Source organism: Micropterus salmoides, unplaced genomic scaffold (assembly GCF_014851395.1).
Source record: "Micropterus salmoides isolate LMB-PRFRI ecotype aquatic unplaced genomic scaffold, ASM1485139v1 Ms_hic_scaffold_11, whole genome shotgun sequence".
In the NCBI taxonomy this organism is placed as follows: domain Eukaryota; kingdom Metazoa; phylum Chordata; class Actinopteri; order Centrarchiformes; family Centrarchidae; genus Micropterus; species Micropterus salmoides.
The window spans coordinates 14,136,236-14,157,538 of NW_024040152.1; the positions used below are offsets into that span (position 1 = coordinate 14,136,236).

General features: G+C 42.0%; 1 protein-coding gene across 4 annotated transcripts in view; it reads right to left on the reverse strand.

The window, feature by feature from the left end:
* The window catches only part of ddr1 (discoidin domain receptor tyrosine kinase 1), a 38,657-nt gene that overhangs the window by 12,001 nt on the left and 5,353 nt on the right, over positions 1 to 21,303 (reverse strand). For all 4 annotated transcript variants that reach the window (XM_038711082.1, XM_038711080.1, XM_038711078.1 and 1 more), the window contains exons 2-10: positions 13,678 to 13,835; positions 11,464 to 11,566; positions 8,588 to 8,663; positions 7,590 to 7,742; positions 6,716 to 6,863; positions 5,449 to 5,551; positions 4,447 to 4,633; positions 1,793 to 2,042; positions 193 to 345 (exon numbers count right to left, since the gene is read on the reverse strand). In XM_038711082.1, coding sequence (XP_038567010.1) covers positions 193 to 345; positions 1,793 to 2,042; positions 4,447 to 4,633; positions 5,449 to 5,551; positions 6,716 to 6,863; positions 7,590 to 7,742; positions 8,588 to 8,663; positions 11,464 to 11,566; positions 13,678 to 13,777 — 1,273 coding nt within the window. In that variant the 5' untranslated portion in view covers positions 13,778 to 13,835. The remainder of the gene's footprint in view (positions 1 to 192; positions 346 to 1,792; positions 2,043 to 4,446; positions 4,634 to 5,448; positions 5,552 to 6,715; positions 6,864 to 7,589; positions 7,743 to 8,587; positions 8,664 to 11,463; positions 11,567 to 13,677; positions 13,836 to 21,303) is intronic.

The following is a 21,303-nucleotide window of genomic DNA, read 5'->3' on the forward strand; positions in this document are numbered from 1 at the left end:
TGATGAGGGAGATATCAGGGGATTAGGGAGGCAGGAGAGAGCAGTAAGGAAGGGCAAATGAAGCAGCATAGTGGGTGAGAGAAGGGGACAATGGAGAAAGGATGGTCGGTGGAAAGAAAGATAGTAAATACAAGAAGATGTAGGGGTGAAGAGTAGGGAGATAAAGATGAAGAGGGCAACATCAGGACTCACCAGATGGGCTGGCGGTGGCGTTGGAAGAGCTGTGGCTCAATGTGGGAGAGGAGGAGGTGTGGTTAACAGAAGGAGGAGAGGAACTGGTGGTAGGAATCTTGGGAAGATTAGGAGGAAATGAATCAGTCTCCGTGACATCCTCCTCAAGCGGCTCTGGATAAGGAGGAAAAGAGAAAGACGGGGACATAATTGAATGAAAATGAATCATGTTTTATATGTTTTCGTATGGCACAACACACCGTCTGGTTGTCCTCTGCTGTTGGGAAACAGTGGTTGTGGTAACAGCTGGTTGTGTTTCCAGACAAACAGTTTTCATCTCAGGAGATTATGTTAATTATGTTGTTTTTGACATGGAACTGATCCATTCCTTAGTGACTAATCTGAATGATTGTGTATTGTGCAATTGTTACCTTGAAAGCTCTAGTTAACCGGCTAGCTAACCATCATTGTTTAGTTTTAAACTTGCATACTAGACAACAACTCTGTGTTGTAGTGTGTTCAATAACATTTTATTTTTTTACAAAATAAGCCTACTGGATAGTTGGGTAACCAACAATAGAATCAGTCCAATTTTTGCTAAAAATCAACCCTGTGTTGGTACCAGAGGACCAAATACAAGTCGTAAGTGTAGCCCTAATGCGATCTTTCTGCCTGTGTCCAGAAGCAAACCAGTGTACTGGTGCGACAGTCTTGCATGAGTCCTGCAACCAGACATGCCAGACTGCTGCTGGGACAAGTCATTTCACTTTGGTGATTTTTATCACGCAACAACTGACACTGTTTTTGAGCAGAGGACAGTTTAATTAGTCACAGCAATCTCAGCTGGAGAGCAGCAGAAGAGTCCTCTATCTGACTTCCAATCAGACAGGCATAAATCCTATCATCACAGAAGATATCAAATAAATTTCCATTTGCTGCCTGGGTCTGTTTCAGCCCTTAAATAAGGAGATAATGATAGTGACAAGACAACAGATGGAGGGAAACTGGCATTTTCTGATTCTGATAAATGGTAAAATTTGTTAGGAGGGTATAAAAGAGGACTGATCATCTATGCTCATCTTTGTTTTATTTATTTCTAAAATTCCATGTTTAACCTTTCGCCTCTTTTGGGTAAGAATTACCCCTTTTAATGTATTCTCCACAAGCAGTGTTTTGTACAGCACAATGCATTATTTTTCTGTCGATTCCCTGCCAGAGACTGGACATGGTCCTTGACTGTACAAAATGCTGATACCTTAAATCAATTCAAAGCACACACCAAAGACGAGCAATTCATTCTGTCACAGAAACAAATCTAGCCAATCAGACTGAATTTCACTTCACTTGACTTTTACTTTAAGTATTTAAAAATGCTGATTGGACTAACACCCATAGTACAACAACCTTTTTTCAAGGTATGTCTTTTTCTGTTTCTGCTGTCTATATTTAGATATTGTTTGGGCAAAGCCAAATCTCTACTGGACACAGTGCCAGACATAATTACTAGGGTATGTGTGAGACAAGTGCAAAGCCTCTACAGAACATACGCTGCCTGACAGAGCCACAGAAACACATATCTCACGTATGAAAAAAAACTGATCACTTCAATTCTGTTTCCTACCAGAGAGGAAGGATATCTCGCTGATGAGTAGCCAGCGGTCAGCAAAGTAGAATGTGCAGCGGAGGATCTGAGCCGGCCGGGCTCCCAGTGGGAGGGAGATGGGTCGAGAGGAGGGGTCCTTTAGATCCTCAAGGGGCACAGGCAGAGTGAGGGCAGGAGAGGACCAGGGCTGGAGGATGCCGGGCTTAAAAAGACACTCTACCTTGTTGAAGACTCGAACGCCCTGGGTGTGGCGGTTGTTACTGTGCACCTAGAGGAAGGAGACAAGTGTGTGGGTGCAGTGAAGGGAAACAAAAGAGGGAAGATTAAGAGATGCAAGATGTTAACGATCTTTAACAATCCACACATCTGAATAATCTCAACCCTTGTCAAAAACTCGGGGAAAATCAGCTCTTTAAAGCATTCATTATTCGTGGAGGTGGGAAGAGATTCAATTAACACACAAAATGAAAGACACATTCTCATCCTGTTCAACCGTAATTACTTTGGCACAACTTCGAACTGAGCAGGAATACAAATGAACAAAATTAGAACACAGGAGGGAAAAAACGTGTATTACAGAAGACTGATGGAGGACAGCAGGGGATCTATCTCTCCTGTTTTTATAAGCAGGGAAAGGCCAAAGACAGAAGAATCTATAAAAGCTGATCTAATATATGAGTCGGCATTGTGGCTGGAAGGAGGAAGAGGAGCTTGAGCAGAAGAGTGAGGGATGTGGAGGTAGATGGAGGGCGTTTAAATGAGAGAGTGAGAGGTCAAAACTATCTGAGAGATAGAAAATTAAGGAGGGGATAGTGGGAGAGACTGCTCTAACAGGTTATCTATTAACCTCACACTTAATGCAAAGTCGGCCACTCTAACCTAATCCACATGTTAATGCATCACACACGAGATGCAGGAAGAACAGCTGCACCAGATGTTGAGTTGACGTGTAACTGATTCTATCTGGGCCAAAATGGGTGGGGGCGTGGGGGTATGTATTGTATGTTGGTGGTAGTGGTGGGACTCTAATAAGTCAACAGAACCAAGGTAATTCACTACTCCTTTAGGGAATACAGCTCCAATGACGTGCCCAAACGCTTAATTTGAGAGCATAACACCGCATTAATTATGTTTCGCTTGTTTTATCGTAAATCTAACCTACATTAGATTTACGATAAAACATTAGAATTCCCTCTATCTTTTGGTTTAGTTGCCCAGTCTTCCACATGAGCTCACAAAGAAACATTTTTGCATAAATTCCCAAAGGAATGAACTAGATCTTTACAAAGGCAAATCAGAGAGTGTCCTTAGTCTGTTAAAGGTCCTGTAGGAACTGCAGTTTACGACTGATGAAAGGTCAAAGAGAAGATTTCCCTTTGGGAGTGATTAGGTACAGGTTAATGAACTACAGGGAAAAGTCAAGCCAGAATTAGGTTCAGGTTCCAACTCTTTATTTATTTGACCTGTGTGTCTAACATTTCCGCTCTGCCAGGCTAGCGTAACGGTGTATGTCAGCTGAGGTTAGAGAGGGAAAAGGCAGGAAAAACAGGATATGCCTTGGAAAAACACTAGCAATACCACTGGGAAAGATTTCAAAAAGGTAACTGAGAAACACTAGAATAATAATGAATATGTGAAGAAAATAAAAGCTGAGGGGGAACATCCAGAAATTTTGGATCTTAGTCAAAACCATACCTCTAAAAGATTACTTGTCACTTTTATAACACTGACTAGGGATTCATGCTGTTGAATATGCACATATATAGGGTGAATCCAACCCAAACCGACATTCCAACCCGCGTCCAATGAGACAACACAGTTATAACTCAAACTGGGTTGCTACATATTATCATCCCCCAATGTTGCTCCACAGACTAACCCCAAAAGCCACACAGACGCACAAACAGACTGTGATGCAACTTGGTGGCACCCAGAGAGCCGAGCACAGACGCACTGTCCCATGATAAACAATGGCGCATTAAAACTAATTAAATGGCTGCAGAGCTATTCCAGTCAAAATGTTACTTCCTGGTTAGACGGCAGTTTAACAAAGTTATTGCTGTTTTATAAAAAGAGGTAAACATACAAACTTGGAGTTCCTTTTGTAGGTCGAGTTGGAGCTACAGAAATTTCTTGTTTTTTGTCTCCACATAACACACAGGAATCATTTATAGGATCTTGTCATTTAAATATTAATTTTTAAATTACAAAAGTTAAATAAAATCAGTTTTACTTCTTTAATATGCAGATTTATGCAACAAGGTGCTCCAAAATCTAATCAGATCATGTCCTCTAAAGGCAGACCAAGTTGTGTATCAAGAAAAGCTTGCATATTGAACAGTTCTTTTACTGCCATAAGATCTAATACAAGATGAGACGAGAGACTGAATGTGAGTAAAATGTGACATTCTGTAGATTCTGTATAATCGCTGTCTTGTGGGCGAAAACGGAGCTGCAGTGCCTCATAATCCACATCAGAGCATATTTTAGAAAGATGGCTTCCCTGAAGACACAGACAGGGAACTGGAGCTTTTGGCCTTGATGACATCTCTGATTTATGGGCAGCTCCATGCTGTCTGAGATTCCAGTGGGATAGCAATGTCCTGCATAACCCTCTCACAGTCATCTACATACACATGCACCATGACACAAACACAACTTTCACTGCCTACCTGCATGTTGTGGAAGACACGTGGTCTCTCAAAGTGGAACTCAATATCCACGCTGCCTTGCCCCAGGGCTTCCCGGCTCCAGCCAAGGTAGTCATACCCAGGCCACACTCTCAGCTCCTTAGTTTGTATAAAGTCGTCACCTCCCAGGACGCCGTCACATAGCTGACCCAGGCCTCCAAACTGCATCCTGCACGCATACACAACACTGCATGAGTTAACATGTGCGTAAATGATGCTGGACGCTGTGGACTACCTGTCACTTATTATATTATCTATTTACAAATGTATTTATGTACTGGGATGCAGAGATGCATAAAAATGTACACTTGCAAACATGCTGGCACACACACAAACTACACAGTGTTCTCCCTTTTCCTATCTTTCACAACCAAACACACACCTCAACAGAAACAAAGAAACACAACAGGGTCACCAAATAGGTCCCTTCACTCCCAGCCCTCTGAGTCTCTCCCTCAAACGTACATCTGCTCCAAATACATGTATGTCTGGATTACATCAAAAGTGTTAGCTCACCCGCTAGCAAAACATTTCATCCCCATTACCACACAGCACACTACAAGTGTGGACCCCCTTGCAATTCCTAGTTCACCCCTGCCAAAACATTGTGGCCAGGAAACACGCCTCAAATCCCTTAGCAACAACAAAAAAAGTAATTCCCTAGTGATCAGGCGTACACCAGAATACAATTTCAAGAAAGGATTTGGCTGACACCCCACTTCAGTACTAACATATGTGATGAGCGCTGCAGAGAAGCTTTTGGTATTCCATTGATGGAGCCACATTTCCGTCCACATTGTTGACCGAAACAATTTGCCAAACCAGCGTAGCAATTCACAACCAAGGCCGCGTCTGTACATTTCCATGCAAACTGAATTCAAGCGAGCAGTTTATAGGGATGTATGGAGATGAGATGCCTACTCTTACGTAAAAATGAAAATAAATAATTAAATAAATAAATCCAAGAGCAGATGGATATCTTACCCTTGTTCAGTGCTCCCATCATAGGTGGAGTCGTTTAGATAGACAGGCATGCCAGACAGGTGCATGACGTGACCTACTGGAGCTGTGTAAGCCTTCAACCCATCTAAGAGACAGGAAAAAAAATACTCTTTAGTCATGTAATTGTTGACACAAAACATGCTCTTTTTAGATTTCCATTTAACACATAGGCATGCACAAGCTGCATATGAAACTTTTTTTAATTTGTAAAGCTTTTCCCTATCATTGTGAGCAGCTACAGGTTTACTGAGCCAACATTCAATAGTAATCATTGCCATGGGGAAACAGCTACAGATGTTTTTTAAGTAGTAAAACAAACGCAGAGGTCCACTACTTAGGCCTGCTCAGCCCCAGCCACCATTAACCGGTGAAACTCAAGCCTCTCCGCTCCAACATACAGCTAATCAGCCCGCTCCTTGAGAACAGAGGTGACGTCAGCAACGTGGACTACAGCCCGGCGCTCTGCTACCCATAATAAACAATGCTTCACATAGGATTTACACTATGTGTGCAGTATGCTCAGTCTGTGCATGTGATTATGCATTTAGATGTGTGTTTCATGTATCTGGGCATGAGGGTCAAGCGGGTCCAAACTGAATGTAAAACAATAAACACAGGAAAACACTGCTACTGCCATACTACCTGATACGGGATGAGATGAGACTTGACATTCTGAGGATTCTGTATAATCTCTGGTTTGTGGACAAACTGTCGAGCTGCACTGCCTCAGAATCCACATTTGAGCATATTTTGGAAAGACGGTCTCCCTGAAGACACAGACCGAAGACTGGGGCTTTTAGCCTCGGTGACAGCTTTGATTTACAGGCAGCCTGATGCTGTCTAAGGGAGGTGGATGGGGGCAGGGGAGGAGGTGAGCCAGTCATAAATACTCAGTTAGTCAGTGAGTGCTTTGGGAAACGTGGAGACCAACACCATTTATCACTGTGCGGCTTCTTTTATCTGGGCAAACTCCAGCAAGGCTGTAAATATGAAGCAATGCCTTGAATCAATGCATTAGATCTATGGCAAAAACACGTACTCCTAATCATTTCCATCGAACCAATCTCCCCTTTCCCATCTGACACAGGAGTAAATCTAGGAGGATAGTGAAGTCAGTCACCATATGAAATGTGATTTGATTTGAATAATTACAGTCTGGAGGGTATGCCACAGAATATACAGACCACATGAATATCTATGTAACCACAAAAGCAGGGACATTCACTCTCACCTCCACACAGACACTTACCGTTCCATACACAACCATAGAGCTCCACCCGAAGGCAAACACTCATAACCCGGTCAGCCAGGGGGTAGAAGCGCACCATGCGGGCCACAATTGGAGGGCCTAGGTCTTTTAGCACAACATCATAGGTGTTCTCATTCCCTGACACTACCTGGGAAGAAAAGTACAAATATTCAGATCACACATTAGATTCTCGAAGGTTCACATTTATTATTCAGTGTGTGTCTTCTATTAATCTAAGAAGAGCTCGAATGAACACAAAGGTGTAAAGAAGGACTGATATTAGAGTGTGAGCCTCAGGCATTTTTTGTAGGGGCAGCCTTCACCAAAAGATTTACATTGGCTTGCAATTTCTGAATATATATTGCAGGGCAATGTTCTAAAATAAGAACTAAAAGGGGAACGATTCCTTGCCTAAAACCTTGGCTGTTGCAGGTCTAAATTCCAATGCTACCATGTAGCACTGGTACAAAGCACAGTGCAGAACTTATCAATATATGACATTTACCGAACGTAAGGGGTGCCTGTACAAGGTCAGCCATTCATTGCATGGCCTGAACTGAATTGTTACTGGACAAAGTTCAGCTGGCGCAATACCAAACTGCTCCACTTTCCAATAAATAATAAATCAATCTAATGCAGGTCAATAATACAGCCCTCTATGTTTAACATGGCATTCATATTAAAGCCACAGAATATTGAGCAGTTTCCTATTAATAATGGAGAGTCAACCTCAACTGTATGCTCCTTGTGTCGATTCCCTCCAAGCTCATTTGAAAGAAATATTGTCAGTTTCCTTAATTTGTGTACACATGAAAGAGGCAGTGTGCTCCAGCTCTGTTGTAATTAACCAAACAAAAAGACTTGAGATGCTTACTTCCTGGCCCCAGCGGTCCTTCCAGGTGATCCATTTCACTCCGTCTCGGGAATAGCGGAGCCGATAACTGCGGGCAAACTCTTGGCCGTGCCCGTCAGCATGACGACCCTGAGTACCAACCAGAGCCAGAAAGTGGAGTTTGTGCAGGTCTACCTACAGGAGACAGGAAATACATTATTAAAACACATGTCACTCACTAAAATATGCATAAATAGATTGAGATAGAGAGATAGTAATAAGACTGAGAAAATACATAAACAGCTAAATGTGTTAAATTTCTAAATGTAGAAAGGTGTAGGCTGACATCTTATTAAATTAACTTCCTTGCAGAGAGTTGGATAAGAAGATCCACACCACTCTCATACCTGTGTTATGAAACTATAGCCAGTGGCCATTAGATTAGCTTAGCACAAAGACTAGATGCAGGGAAACAGCTAGACTGGCTCTGTCTAAAGGTAACAACATACTGTATACCCACCTAAAAATGTCTTTTTTATACTTTTTGTACTACTTAAACAAATGTTTAATTTGTTAACTAGTGAGCATTAGAGGTGCTGGTAGGCGGATTTTGTCACCTTTGGACATAGTCAGGCTAGCTGTTTCCCCTTGTTTCCAGTCTTTATGCTAAGCTATATGCCTTTTGGCTGTAACTTCAAATTGAATGGATAGACATGATAATGGTATCAATGTCATTTAACTCTCAGCAAGAAAGAAAATACGTGTATTTTCCAAAATACACTGTACTTTAGCAAGGCCTTGAGTGGATTAAGACGTTAAGAAGTTATTAAAGCCTCTTTGAAAATATGTATTACTAGTACAATAGTCTTAACAACATTTTATATCAACTTCATAATCAAACAATAACAACTGACAACAATTAAATGTTATTCTTTCAAAAAAATAAAATAAAATTTCTTTCAAAAGTATGCAATTATACTGAGTACTAATTCTGAATGTAGCTGTGCAAATTAGAGCAGTATAAAGTAAACATATCTGACCTGAAGGAATTCTGATCCACTGGGGAAAACAGCTCCTGCAGGACACCACGCTCCATCCCCCTCTCCAGTACTCAACCTGACAGAAACACAGACTTACTAAGATTAGATAACAAAATGAGAAAAAAATACCTAAAATGTTTTTTGTAACTGAAATGTTCACTAAATCCCAGGCCCACACCCAAACATTGACATGCAGAGATACAAACACACTCACAACAAGACTGACTACATCAAAACCCACAGTGCTGCCAGCACGCAGAGGTGCAACTGAGAATTCAATACAAACAGTCCAACCCTTCTCTACCACCATACATATTGGATTCCACGGCAGCCAAACACATAAATATAGGGTATGTTGTCTGAAAGAGTAACTCAGAGAGACACAGACTTGGCTATGGCCAATGGCACACCATAGGCAACAGAGACAGACTGCAGACAGATGGAAAAAAGACAAAGAGAGAAAACACGATGAAAGGAGCAGAGCGAAAATTACTAGCTCTTCCACTTTGTTCAAACCGCACAACAAGATCTGCCGTAAACCGTCAGGACCAATCTTTACTCACAGCTCCTCAGGCCTGCCATGACCACACACATGCACGACTGAAAATTTTCACTCAGTGTGACCTTCCTCAATACAGCTTAAGAAGAAAACCAAATATTGGCCAAATAAAGACCACAAACTTGGCTGTATGTCTTGTGACGTTGAATCAAATTGTACAAGGAGCTTTGGAACAGACGCCAGGCCACAACCGCGCTCTGGCCACTAGGGGCTTCTCTCAAAATGAAAGCTGCTGCTCAGACCACCAAAACAAATCACTGTATCAACTCGGTCGCATTGACAGTGGCGCTAGATTTTTAATCAATCCCGCTCTTCCCTCGGTGGGTGAGATCATGCAGCCGGAAACGGCGAGATGATATCAACACATTAGCGCTCCACAAAGTGTCCCTGTGATGAAGGAGGGCAGTGAGAGAAGAGGATGAGGAGGGAGAAAAGAGATATGTGGCTGAGCAGCACCGTGCACCAGCCAGCAGGATTAACATCATAGCATGCTGTTCTGCCAAGTGCCTCTTTTTTTCTCCTATTCCTCTCTTTTGCTTCCTATCGTAATACCAGCCAAAAATTCATTCCTCTTCCCTTGTTCTCAATTACAATACTTACTCCCTCCATTCTTTCCCCACTCGCTCAGACCAATGTGATGCTGATATTTCACTGCCCCAGAGTAATAAGAACCATAAAAAAAAATACCTACCAACTCTGCATCCCTCATTCCCCCCCCACCTCACCCAACACCTTCCCTCAACCCTGCTTTCAAATTAATTTCTCTCCGGCTTTCAGCACACCATCGCAGTGATCCACCTTTCACATATTTTCTTGTTTTTTTAATGTCCGCTGCTCTCTCTCTCTCGGTTTTCTCTCTTTCTCTCCCAGATGTCTCTTAAAAGGAGCAAGGGATAATAATCATTTCCACATGGTTAGACAGGCAGCCAAGGCCCAAAGACCAACAGACCAATGAAGACGAATGCTCTTACACATGGCTGTAGCATGTTGCAGGCCTAGCTTGTCTCTCATAAATCTGACCTTGCTGCCAGACAGACAAGGTGGTAATATAATTACCAAGTGGGTTTTACAAAGACAAACACTATCATCTTCTAGCATAATCTAATAGACCGCCGACAAATTACTTCAGCGTGGTGCCAACATCCTGAAAAAAAGGCATGCAGACAATCACAGTGACATGTGCAAGTGTTCCTGGACTAGAAGTTCTGTTACTTTACTTAAATTTTACTCAAGTAGAATTAGATCACTTGCATTGAAGTACAGTAAGTCAAAGTTGAATAGTAGTTCTGTTGAAAAAACACTAAGTAAACTCTTAAGTCTGACTAAAAGTTACTCAGTTACTAGTCACATGAAATGGTCAATATGACATCATGACCCTTACAGTTTTAATGTCAACACTGATAATAGCTGATAATATAATAGATAGTAGTCTGATGATCAGACTAAATTACTATTTCATAACACTTAATATTTACTATTTACTTTATGAGAAGCTTCATCAAAATGTATTTAAAATAGTTCAAGCCATAATTAAAGGGCTATATCCGTGTGATTAACACACACTTAATACATCACAGCTAATCATTTTACAAATCATGATGCTATATTTTAGATCAGAGGCCTGCAGCCTCTGACATATCTAGCCATTGTAAGTCGCTTTGGATAAAAGCGTCAGCTAATTGAGTCCATAGGTTTCCTTTCATTTCTATATACAGTAGTATGAACATCATTAGCACACACTTGAAACTTACTTCAATCACTGTTAGGTAATCACAGTGAACAGAATTAGTTTATGTTAATGTCACATTGTCATTGCATAGTAATGCACTTTAATTACAAATTTTCTTGACTGCATTGGTAGGAAAAAATTTTTCTGAAATCTATGCAAAACAAAAATGGTCAGCAAAAATGTAAGCTATACTGCCAATGTCCAAATATCAATTATAACAAAATAAAACAAGCAAGTTATCACCAGCTAAAAATATTCAGTTTTTGCTGAACTTTAGTGGTTGACCTTCTCTTTGCTGCAGTGATGTTGAAATGTACTGCAGGGTCTGTCAGTACACAATGACTGTTTGGTGGGGTTACAGGTGCAACACAGCAGACTTCTTACCACACCCATCAGTAATGCTGGGTGCAATCAGAGGCAGTGAAAACTGTATTTCAGCATGGTGTTAAGTTCCTCATTAAGCAGCATTAAAGTTTTTAGACTGTAACCACACAAAGTGTAAGTACAGGAAAAGCCATCTGATTACTGTGGTGGGAGTAACGTTGTAAGTAACGTTATACCCTGCGCACACACTCAGACATTTCCTACCTTCCATGTTTGGCCTCAGTGGAGTCTGACCAGGCGCTGGAGGCAGTAATGTCAGAGTCTGGGATGGTTCCATCCTCCATCCCCAGGGCGTAACGACACTGAGCTGTGAGGGAAAGATTGAAGGAAAGACAGAGATGAGAGAGAGAGAAAGAGAGACATGACCAATATTCTCATCCTTACAGAGCACATGTCCAGGGGAAACTTAATATTTCCATTAGAGTGTCAGCAGCCATCATTGGTCATGGAGCATAATGTTGTTATGTCATCTCTGGGAAAACTTCCGGACTTCATGCTTCATAACTCACAGAGACACTGAGAGGAGGGAGAAAAAAAATACTCCACAGTAAATTGTTCCTGTCCTCTCTTATTTGTTACAGAATCTCTTGGGGTGGCGTCTGTACTAATGGGTTTGTGTAAAATGTAATGGAAGTGTTTTGCAACACTTATTCCTGCAAGTCCCCTTGGTCCTGTCAAAAGTGACTACATCAAAGACAATCATTACTATTCATCTGCATCTTTAAATGGAGACATAGTGTAATCAGCGGCCCCCTGTGAGACGCTGTGACCTGCCTTCTCTGAGATTACACCTATTTCTTTTCCTTCTTCTTTTTGTCTTTTGTCTGTCCGGATAGCTCTTCCTCCCACACAAAGTCACCTCCTCAGGGCTCCAGCAAACCAGCATAGCCCCTGTTCTGGTTACCACTGCTTGGGGATTTGCAGGAAGAGAACAAAAGAGAGAAAGAGACGAAGGGCTAGTGAAAGAACACAGACAGGTCTCAGATATCGGCGCTGACTCTGCTCCAGTGGCAGCATTATCAAATCATCCAGATAGTGTGGACCCAGGCAGGGATTACCCAACGACCTAGCTATCCTCTCTGAAGTTAGTCATGAGGGGAAGATGGCAGAGGGGGGTGAGAGGTTGAGGGAGGGTTTGGGTAGTGATAAAGTGTAATGGGGTAATGACAGTGATATGGAGGGGAGACTGAGGGTTACAGAAAAAGGAGGGGGTGGGGTGGGCATCTAACTCAGTTTCTCTCATCGAGTCAGCAGACGGGAATGTTGGGCTGGATGACAAACCCCCAAAACCCCAACGGGTGCAGCAGGCACACACAGTTCATCCACGCCCTGCAGACAGGTGCCCATTTCATTACATCATCATCGTCACACATCGCCAGTCAACACCCCGCCATCTGAAATCTTCTCACCTCTCTTTGTCTCCCTCCATCTCTCTGTGTCCTCTGCTTTCACCTTCTCTTTTTGTCATTTTTCATATAACTTAAGCCCACGCACTAAACCTTTCAGCTCACACACTTCCAAGCTATCCCTATCAATCTTGCTACAAATCCTAGATTCATTTGATGCAGACAGGATTTGTATTGTTTAATACCACAGACAAACTGAATTGTTGACCTGATGGTGGAGCTAGACAAAACGTTAATGGGTCAACAAATGTATTACAATTCATCCTGAAGGGGACATGGATGTCAACAACATTTCAAGGCAATCTATCCAGTAGTTGTTGAGCCAGTTCACTAAAAAACTAAAAATTATATCTGCTGGTGAAGCTAGATAAAATGGCAGGGGATCGCCAAGTTTGCTGCCTTTTCTCTCGCAGAATGATAATCACCATATAATTAAAAGAATAATCAGCACTCACAGCCATAATTTCATTCAGGGTAGCTGCTGCAGCCAGGTTGATCGCACTGCCAACAGCCTCCTCTGATTATACCTGGTAGTCGCTTATTGACTAGCCCCTCATGTGCTCCCTTCCCCGACATTTTGACTGACACTTTCATGAGCTGCCTGTGCATTAGCGGTCTTGATGAGCCGAGTGGGGGCAGCTATCTCATTCTCCTATTACACACGACTGGCTGGCAGACAGGGAGAGGACACAGGATAGCCTGTTGATAGCGGACGGAGAATGAGCCTTACTCATTGGAGAATGTCAGGAGAATGTCAGGGCAGCAGGAGAGACGATTGCTGCGCCCATGGAGGAGAGGACAAGAGAGGAAGTATAAGATAAGTGGCTTGAAAATGCAATCATGTCTGAGTTTTTGGGAATAAAAAAACAATCTCAAAATGTGCCAACTGTCAAGCTGTTTCAAAATGTGGCAGTTTTTGGGTAAAACAAGAGTAAAAACTATTGGAGGAACAATTCATCCATCACGAATTTCGATGTTTTATTTTGTTGCATGTGTGTATTTGACATCCTACCTGGGTTAAAGTGCCAGTCATGGTCCTCTGACGACGACACGAGCACCACCAGGACTGTGACCACAGTGACAGGAAACAGCCGCAGGGTTGGCAAGGCCATGACAGCAGCAACACACCTGGTTACCTGTCCGGAGACACACTGATGACCACAGGCATACCTGTCACAGAAAAATATATATTTAGTTGTACATCAGTTTCAGGATTCTTGTCTGTGCTTGTTGAAACTGCACCAACCACCAAACCGCAAATGATTTTATTTTCACGCCCACATATACATTACACATGCACCCATACAGCTCTAGCCTGGGGCTGCTGAGCTCACAGGCTCACCTCCTCCATCAATAACTCAACTCTCTCAATCAAGTACTCTTAGTCCAAAGCACATAGCATGTCTCACAGTCATTTGTTTCTCAACGTTTTGCATGCACGGCTCAGCAATGGGCCCCAGAGGAGCAACCACAAAGCCATACAACAAAGGCCACTTTCACACACTAATTTGTTTTTCTCTCTGGCAGCAGAATGTCATGATACAATAATACTTTGCTGCCTTTAGAAAGGGTACAAACAGCTTGATAATTGAGGATGGTAAAATTAGCCGGCCCCATTTACTCCCAGAGAATTCTGTTTCGTCTGTATTTCAACTGCCAATATTTTCTCCAAATTACTGATTTCAAACCTACTTTCCCTTAATAGGACAGAGCCTATTAGGAGCACACGGTTGGAGATGCTTGTTTGGAATAAATAACAAACAGATGAAGCTGGAAGATTGAAGAAATGAAAGCCAATGAGTGCGAGAGAACAGAAGGACAGATGTATTTTGAGTAATGGGGACATAGATGTGGTCATCGCTAGTAGTACAACGTAAATTACTTGCTAAATGGCTTGCATTTGTTGATGAGTGACTTTAAAGATCCTTGAAAGCTTAAAACTTACCGAAACACAGGCATCAGTTGCCAGTTTTTTAAAGGCACAACTACCTAAAACAAACTTTGCAGTAAATCCTACCTTCATGAAGGTCCTAATGTTCAGTTGTTGTTTGAACTAAATTATCGTTTTGGAGGGCGTAGTCTGTGGTGATGTTGAATTGTGAATGTGATATACAGAGAGGTGAAAAATAGGACAAAATATTAGGAACACCTCAACTCAATATAAAGCAATACAGTTCAGCGAAACAATAAACTGCAGCTTCCAAAATGAATGAATGAAGAAAGTCACATCTCTCTAAATCAGTCTGGACTGTAGATCTGCAGTATTTTCAAAATGACATAGGACTTAATGTTTTCTTCCTAAAAAAAAGTTTGTGCTACACCAGTATAAGAATTTACCAAACGAATATGTGAATCATACTAAAAAACATAAGCACATTTCATTGCTCTATCCCTTGTGGATATTTTACTTTTGAACATGTCTGAGGAAGACTTCCAGTGGTGAAGCAAGAGGGAGGAAAGAAACCTCACGATAAGTGGAAGTCTGAAGTGGGAGTGACAGCTGGGAGAGACAGAGAGGCCAGGCTGTCTTCCCTGTAGACCCTCTGTGTTTCGGCTTCATCTCTGACTAGACCGGGACAGGCCAACAGCTGACACACAGCTGTAGTGACAGAAAATTGGAGAGAAGGGGGGTCGTCGAGGGAGGGGGAATGTATGGAAACAAAGTGAATAGTAGAGTAGAGTTAGCTCAGGGCGGAGACGATGGAACAAGTGCAGCAATGACATGGGTACATGTGTGTATTTAGGAGGGGGGAGGTAATGTAGAGAGGGTGACTTATGGCCTTGCGGTGTGTGTGTATGCATGGGGGCGTGGGGCGCGTATGTGGGCATAGAGGAGATCTCAGGGATAGCCAGCCAGTGCAGCTGTCCAGAATGGGAGACACCACGCAACCAATACATGGTGCATGTGTTCCAAGTGGGGAAAAAAATGGAGAGAAAGAAAGAGAAGTTTTCTCTTCAGAAAAACACCAAAGTTGTCCAAATGAGTAAGTATGTGTACGCCAGATGACAAAATGCTGAGCTATGGGGCTTACTGCACAAAGCTGCGTTTTGCAAAATCAGAGCTGAAAATCCGATGACTAGGGCCACAAATCCGAGGCAATCACCGTAACAACCGGTGTCAACAAACATTCTTCTCGATGGTGTCTCATCACTGTTTTGTCAATGCGGGGGAAACAGGAGAACAAACTTTTATCAAACACAGCACAGAGGAACAAAGAGATTACAGCCAAGAGAACAAAACCGGTCAGACAAATGTTTTGGTGAACAGGCACAAAAGTGGCCACAGCCATCCGAGAACATTGTTGCTGGAAAAGTCAAGTGGTGTTGAACAGCTGTGGTTAGTGCTCAGAGAGAGGGAGAAGGGCCCGCTGTGTTCTGGAGGAGGCAGCACAGTGTGGAGCCCAATCTACACTCTCACATTTTGTCTCGGCTAATCCATGAGCAGCACTAATGAATACTTATGAACAGCTGCTGTTTCTGTTCCGCACAACAAAACACAACTGACAAGAGAGAGACAGAGTTGAGAACTTTTTTTATTTAGCAACCATTGCATCATTAAAGATTGTTTGCCAGAGTTTCTATAATTAGATTGCTTCAGTGAAAACTGGCAAGACTGCCTAGGCTCTGGTTAGAGTCTTTTCTAGAGAGACCCTTGTTTTGAAAACCACATGTTCACGTACATTATTCTTTCTTTTTTCCAGTATTATAAAGCCAGTCTAAATGTCAGTGACGACCTAAAGAATTATTCAGTTTTGCATGTTTCAGCCCATTAACTGCAAATTGTGTATGCTTTACATCACTGCTGAGGATTTTCCAAAGTATATCATAACTTTTCCTACACTCCAGACGCCATTAGTTTCAGTCTGTGTCAGTAGTACAGTATAAACTTCCAGAGACTTGAAACCTAACAGAGGTAATCAATCACAGTCAATATTTAGTCCACATTTTTTGGTACAGTCACATAATGAACATTTGAGACTCAACAGAGCTGCTGAGCGGAAATATTTCTAAAGCCAGAAACTTGCAAATATGCTTTTCACAATGATTGGTTATTATTCCATTTTGATTTTAGAACAACAAATGTCATGATTCTCAGCAGCAAGGGAGCTTTTTGGAAGGGTTGGCAGTGTCAGTAGGTCAGGTCACCCCTTACCCAGACTGAGATATCTAAACAACTATTAGATGGACTGCCATGAAATTTTGTGCAGACATTCATTGTACCCAGAGGATGAAATATACCGACTTTGGTGATCCACTTACTAAGGTAGAAGGTAAAGATTTTCACATATCTAGTGAAATATCACAACATCTACTAGAAGGGTAGGCACACAATTTTGTACAAACATATTCCCAGAAAATATAACCTAATGATTTTGTTGATCCCCTGACCTTTCCTCCAGGGAAATAAAAAAGATTTTGGCTTCTGAAGTGGGGCATGACAGAAACAGTTTGAGAACCACTGGCTTAAAGGTGGGGCAAGCAATTCTAATCCAATACCTGTTTTTGTGAAATTCGGCAAATACCTCCTCGCAGACCTCTAGCTATCCTTTCTGAGTATCCGCTGAAAAAAATCTGGTGTTTGTACACAGCCATGGCTCTGTAAATGGGAAACAAATTGGACTGCACTCAACCACACAATACTATTTCAGCTGTTCCAGTCATGATTTGTATGTCAGGTAATGTTAAATGACTTGCCCACAGACATTCAGCTTACTTTCTAGTTTGCCAAGACATGCTGTTGTTGTGATGTTAGCTGTAGTAGCAAGAGAGTTGTAAGTATTGCTGTCTGGAGCTGTTGTGCTGGCTCTGGGACCACGTCTTTTCTGCAGCTTCGCAGCAGCAAATGTAGCAACAGTTTGCTAACCCACAACTTAGCTTACGTTAAGAGACATTGCTGTGTCATTGCTAGCTCTATTACATTAGTATTTGTCATGTTGTTTCTCCAGAATCACTTAGGCCTACTCCACCTTTAAGTACTGTACAGGCTGACAGAGCCTCTAGAATGGCTGTATAGTCTTGTTAAAACATACCCTGCTCTCATCTGCAATCGGCTACTGTTAACCCATGTTTACTATGACGCATTACCTATTACAGTATAAGCAAGTTCTACAATAACTATCACCACGTTTAAACCAACTGTTACACAAAGGATACTAACTATATCTACAATGTATTGTGTCAGCCGTGATATATAGGATACCATTTGTAGTTAATACGCTAAAATGTTTAAGTTGTGCTTCTTTACTGTGAAGTTGTTCTTGTCCATACACAGAACTCACCGTGTGAAGACTCCAATCAAAGCCAGATAGTGTAACACTCTGCCTTAGTTAGACATGACTAATAGCCGGTGGGAGACACAAAGCAGTGAGCTCTTTGTTTTGAATTACCGTCAGTATGTGAGGAAGCTGGTGAGGTCATACACACATCACTACCTTGAATCTGGGAGAGAAGGAAGCACAAATTAATCTTCACTCTTCACAAGACTTTGAAGGGTGAGACTGTGCCAGCCACAGAAACAAGGTCATTTGATGCTTTCCTGAAAACAGGCTTGTTTCTGTGAGACTCTGGAATGGTGTGAGTGAAGTGCTATTCCCTGCAGGGCCACTGTTTCCCTTTTTGTAATGAAGACACAATCCAAGGGTAGGCAGAAGTTGAAGCACAAATCTGTCCATGGGGTTACTTTTTTCAACATGAAAGAATTTCCTTCATCTTACTTTTGTTAAATATTAAAATGTCCCTCAGTGTTATATTTCCTTCACTCTCAGCAAGAAATAACACAACTACAACAGTCAGTGAGGATGGCAACTAACTATTTGCTCTTACAACTGATTATACAGTCAGTGCACTTGTTATAATTACCTACACTAACATCTATGGGTGATCCATGATGTGTCAGGAAGCTATGGGTAAGTGGTGTTACGGCTATTAGTCATAGTGTTGGTCATACATTGGCAAATTGTACGGCCGTTTGTCACAATATTCATCCATACAAGGAAGTGCCAGTCACAACTGTGGAATCTGATTTTACCAGAGGTGGTGAAAGCAGGAGGGAAGAACAGATGAGTCACTTAAAACAGGGTAATGAGAGTTGAAGGAGAAGACAGCGACAATGGCCGAGTCAGAAAAACAAATTAAACAACAGCAAAGAGGCAAGGAGAAAGTGTAGCATGTGACTAAAGGAGGTGGTGAATCATGATGAAACACTGAAAAAAAGCGTGGTAAGGGGATTGTAAAAGGCGACGTGTTTCCAGGAATAGTTTAGTTGTGTTGAACATCGCATGACTCATTAAGTCAACTCAGCTTTGACCCAAAAAAATACCCAATTCAAAACACACCTTCCTGGTGGCACAGACACAGCAGGGCAGTATCATAAAGCAGTGCTGTGCAACAACGTAGCTCATAAGAAATCTAATTCACAAGCTAATACTGGCATCAGTTTAGCACAGAGAGAGCCGTGAGCCGAGGCTCCAGGATAGTGCAAAAACAGGTAAATCAATCAATCATAATTGAAGAGTGAAACTTCCATCTTTTCCCTTTTCGCTGTCTACTTTATACTAAGTAGGTCCACTTGGCCCCTCGGCCCATACCAATTGCAGCATTTCTCAGGATCTGCATGGCGGACAAAGAAAAATGGTGACTTATTACCATTGGTTGGTCTGGCAAATGAAGAATTCCCTCATCAACATCAGCCACACAAACCTATTTGTAAGCGTAGGAACAAAGCACTGTTCCTTTGTAGTGCAAGGTAGCCAGAAACACATTTTCTTTTGGTTTCTTTTTTTTTTAGGTTCAGTTGGTCAAGAAACATTATGGTAGGTGCTAAAAAACACACATAGGGACCAGTTTAAATCACATCAAAATAATAAATATATAATAGACAAGGTTTGTCGTCGGTCAATAATCACATAAATAAAGTGCTACAAGTTACAATTCAAAAAGCCACAACGAGGTAGACCCAGAACAGGCCCTCAAAACGAAACACAATATTTAGTCTGGATCACTTTTTAAATTATAGCTGTATCGTTGTGCTCCAACATTATGGTATCTGCAGATGCAATCAAAAGGAAATACGCCTGACCAGATACACAAACGGTAACAACACACAGCTCAGAAGGAGGAGGTTTGCCTCTACCATATGCACAACAACTAGGAGCAAACTAAAATAAAACATGTTCTGAGAGCTGAAATATAAAAAAGAACAGTGAGCACAACACCAAAAAGATCCCGCCAAACAAAGACATAGTTAGCACCTCTGGCAATAAATGGAATCTACACTGAGTCGGCTGTTCATTAGCTGCATCGTGTGAATCAAAGAGTGAAGTCCTCTCTCTGTGCATACAAAAGAGTTGAAGAGAATGTATTAGACATTTTTCTGGGAAAGTGGTTTTGACTGACAGCACCTGGAGCACTGTTTTAATTCTCAGGGCTTGAAATTTCACACATGTCAGTACATGTAGTTAGACTGTTCTCAGCTCTTTTTGCTCTGTATAATGCATCTGGAATTAAAGTCATGTTCACGTTCTAGTGAAAGTAAGTTAACAAGGGACCTTTCTCTCGTCTTCTAGAAGTGAACCAGAGTTATCTGGCTGCATGAAAATTAACCATCACCGCTACAGTGAGGAAAGATTAGTTCTGAGTTTGACCTTAGTTGAAGAGTGGGTGTAAAAGTCATAATGAGAATCTTACAGATATATGGTAGCATTAGCATGTTAATATGACAGCGTAGCAGCAGAGTGTATGTGCATCTCTTGCTCTAGTGTGACATCAAGGCCGTGAATGTCAAACCGCAGCCCAATTCCCTGGATTTAATTTGCACAGTCTCACTGCAACTTGTCAGAGAACAAGTGAGGAGCAGAGGGGAGGATGGGGTGAAAGGAGAAAAGAGAGGCATGTCACAGCACAGTACTAGTCTCACAATGGGCAGAGAGAAAACAGCCAGAGACAGAGATACAAATAGACAGACGGACAGGCAGAAGAATGCTGTGGTGGAGGAAAAGTCCCTCCAGTAATCAAACAAACTCGAGAGTGACAGAGCGAGCGCGGGACAAAAAAAATTCTTTGCATGCAGGAGGGCGACAACTATATTATCCAGTGAGCAGCTATTGAAAGAAAAACCAAAGATCAGGTCAAACGTGAATGAGCTCAGCGAGACTCAGCATTTTGAGTCAAAGTGAGAACAACTGTCTGGTCTAACCCAGCCCTCTCACAGATGCCTTCTTCTCATTTCTAATGAACGACAGCTGAGCAGAAGGTTTTCTGATGTCTTTGAGCTGTTTAATGTTTAGGAGCTGCAACAAAAAAATAAACTAACACAAAAGCAAATTAGGATCCAAAAACTGGGCCTGAAACTTTAGACACACACACACACACACACACACACACACAATTCATCACTCTTAAAAGCCTCAGGCATCGACTGATACCTCTATCAGACTGGCAGTCCTCCTCCTCCCTCTGTGCAGAAAAAGGCCCCTTAAGAAGAACTAAATTGCATATCACACAACAGTTTGCTGATGCTAATGTGCCCCTCCAAAACACTGGGAGGGAAAGACAGACAGGTCCGCCCCACTCAATGTGGATGTCGTTACAGTTCAAATTCATCATACAAAAACATATTAAAAAACAAAGTCACCTTTGA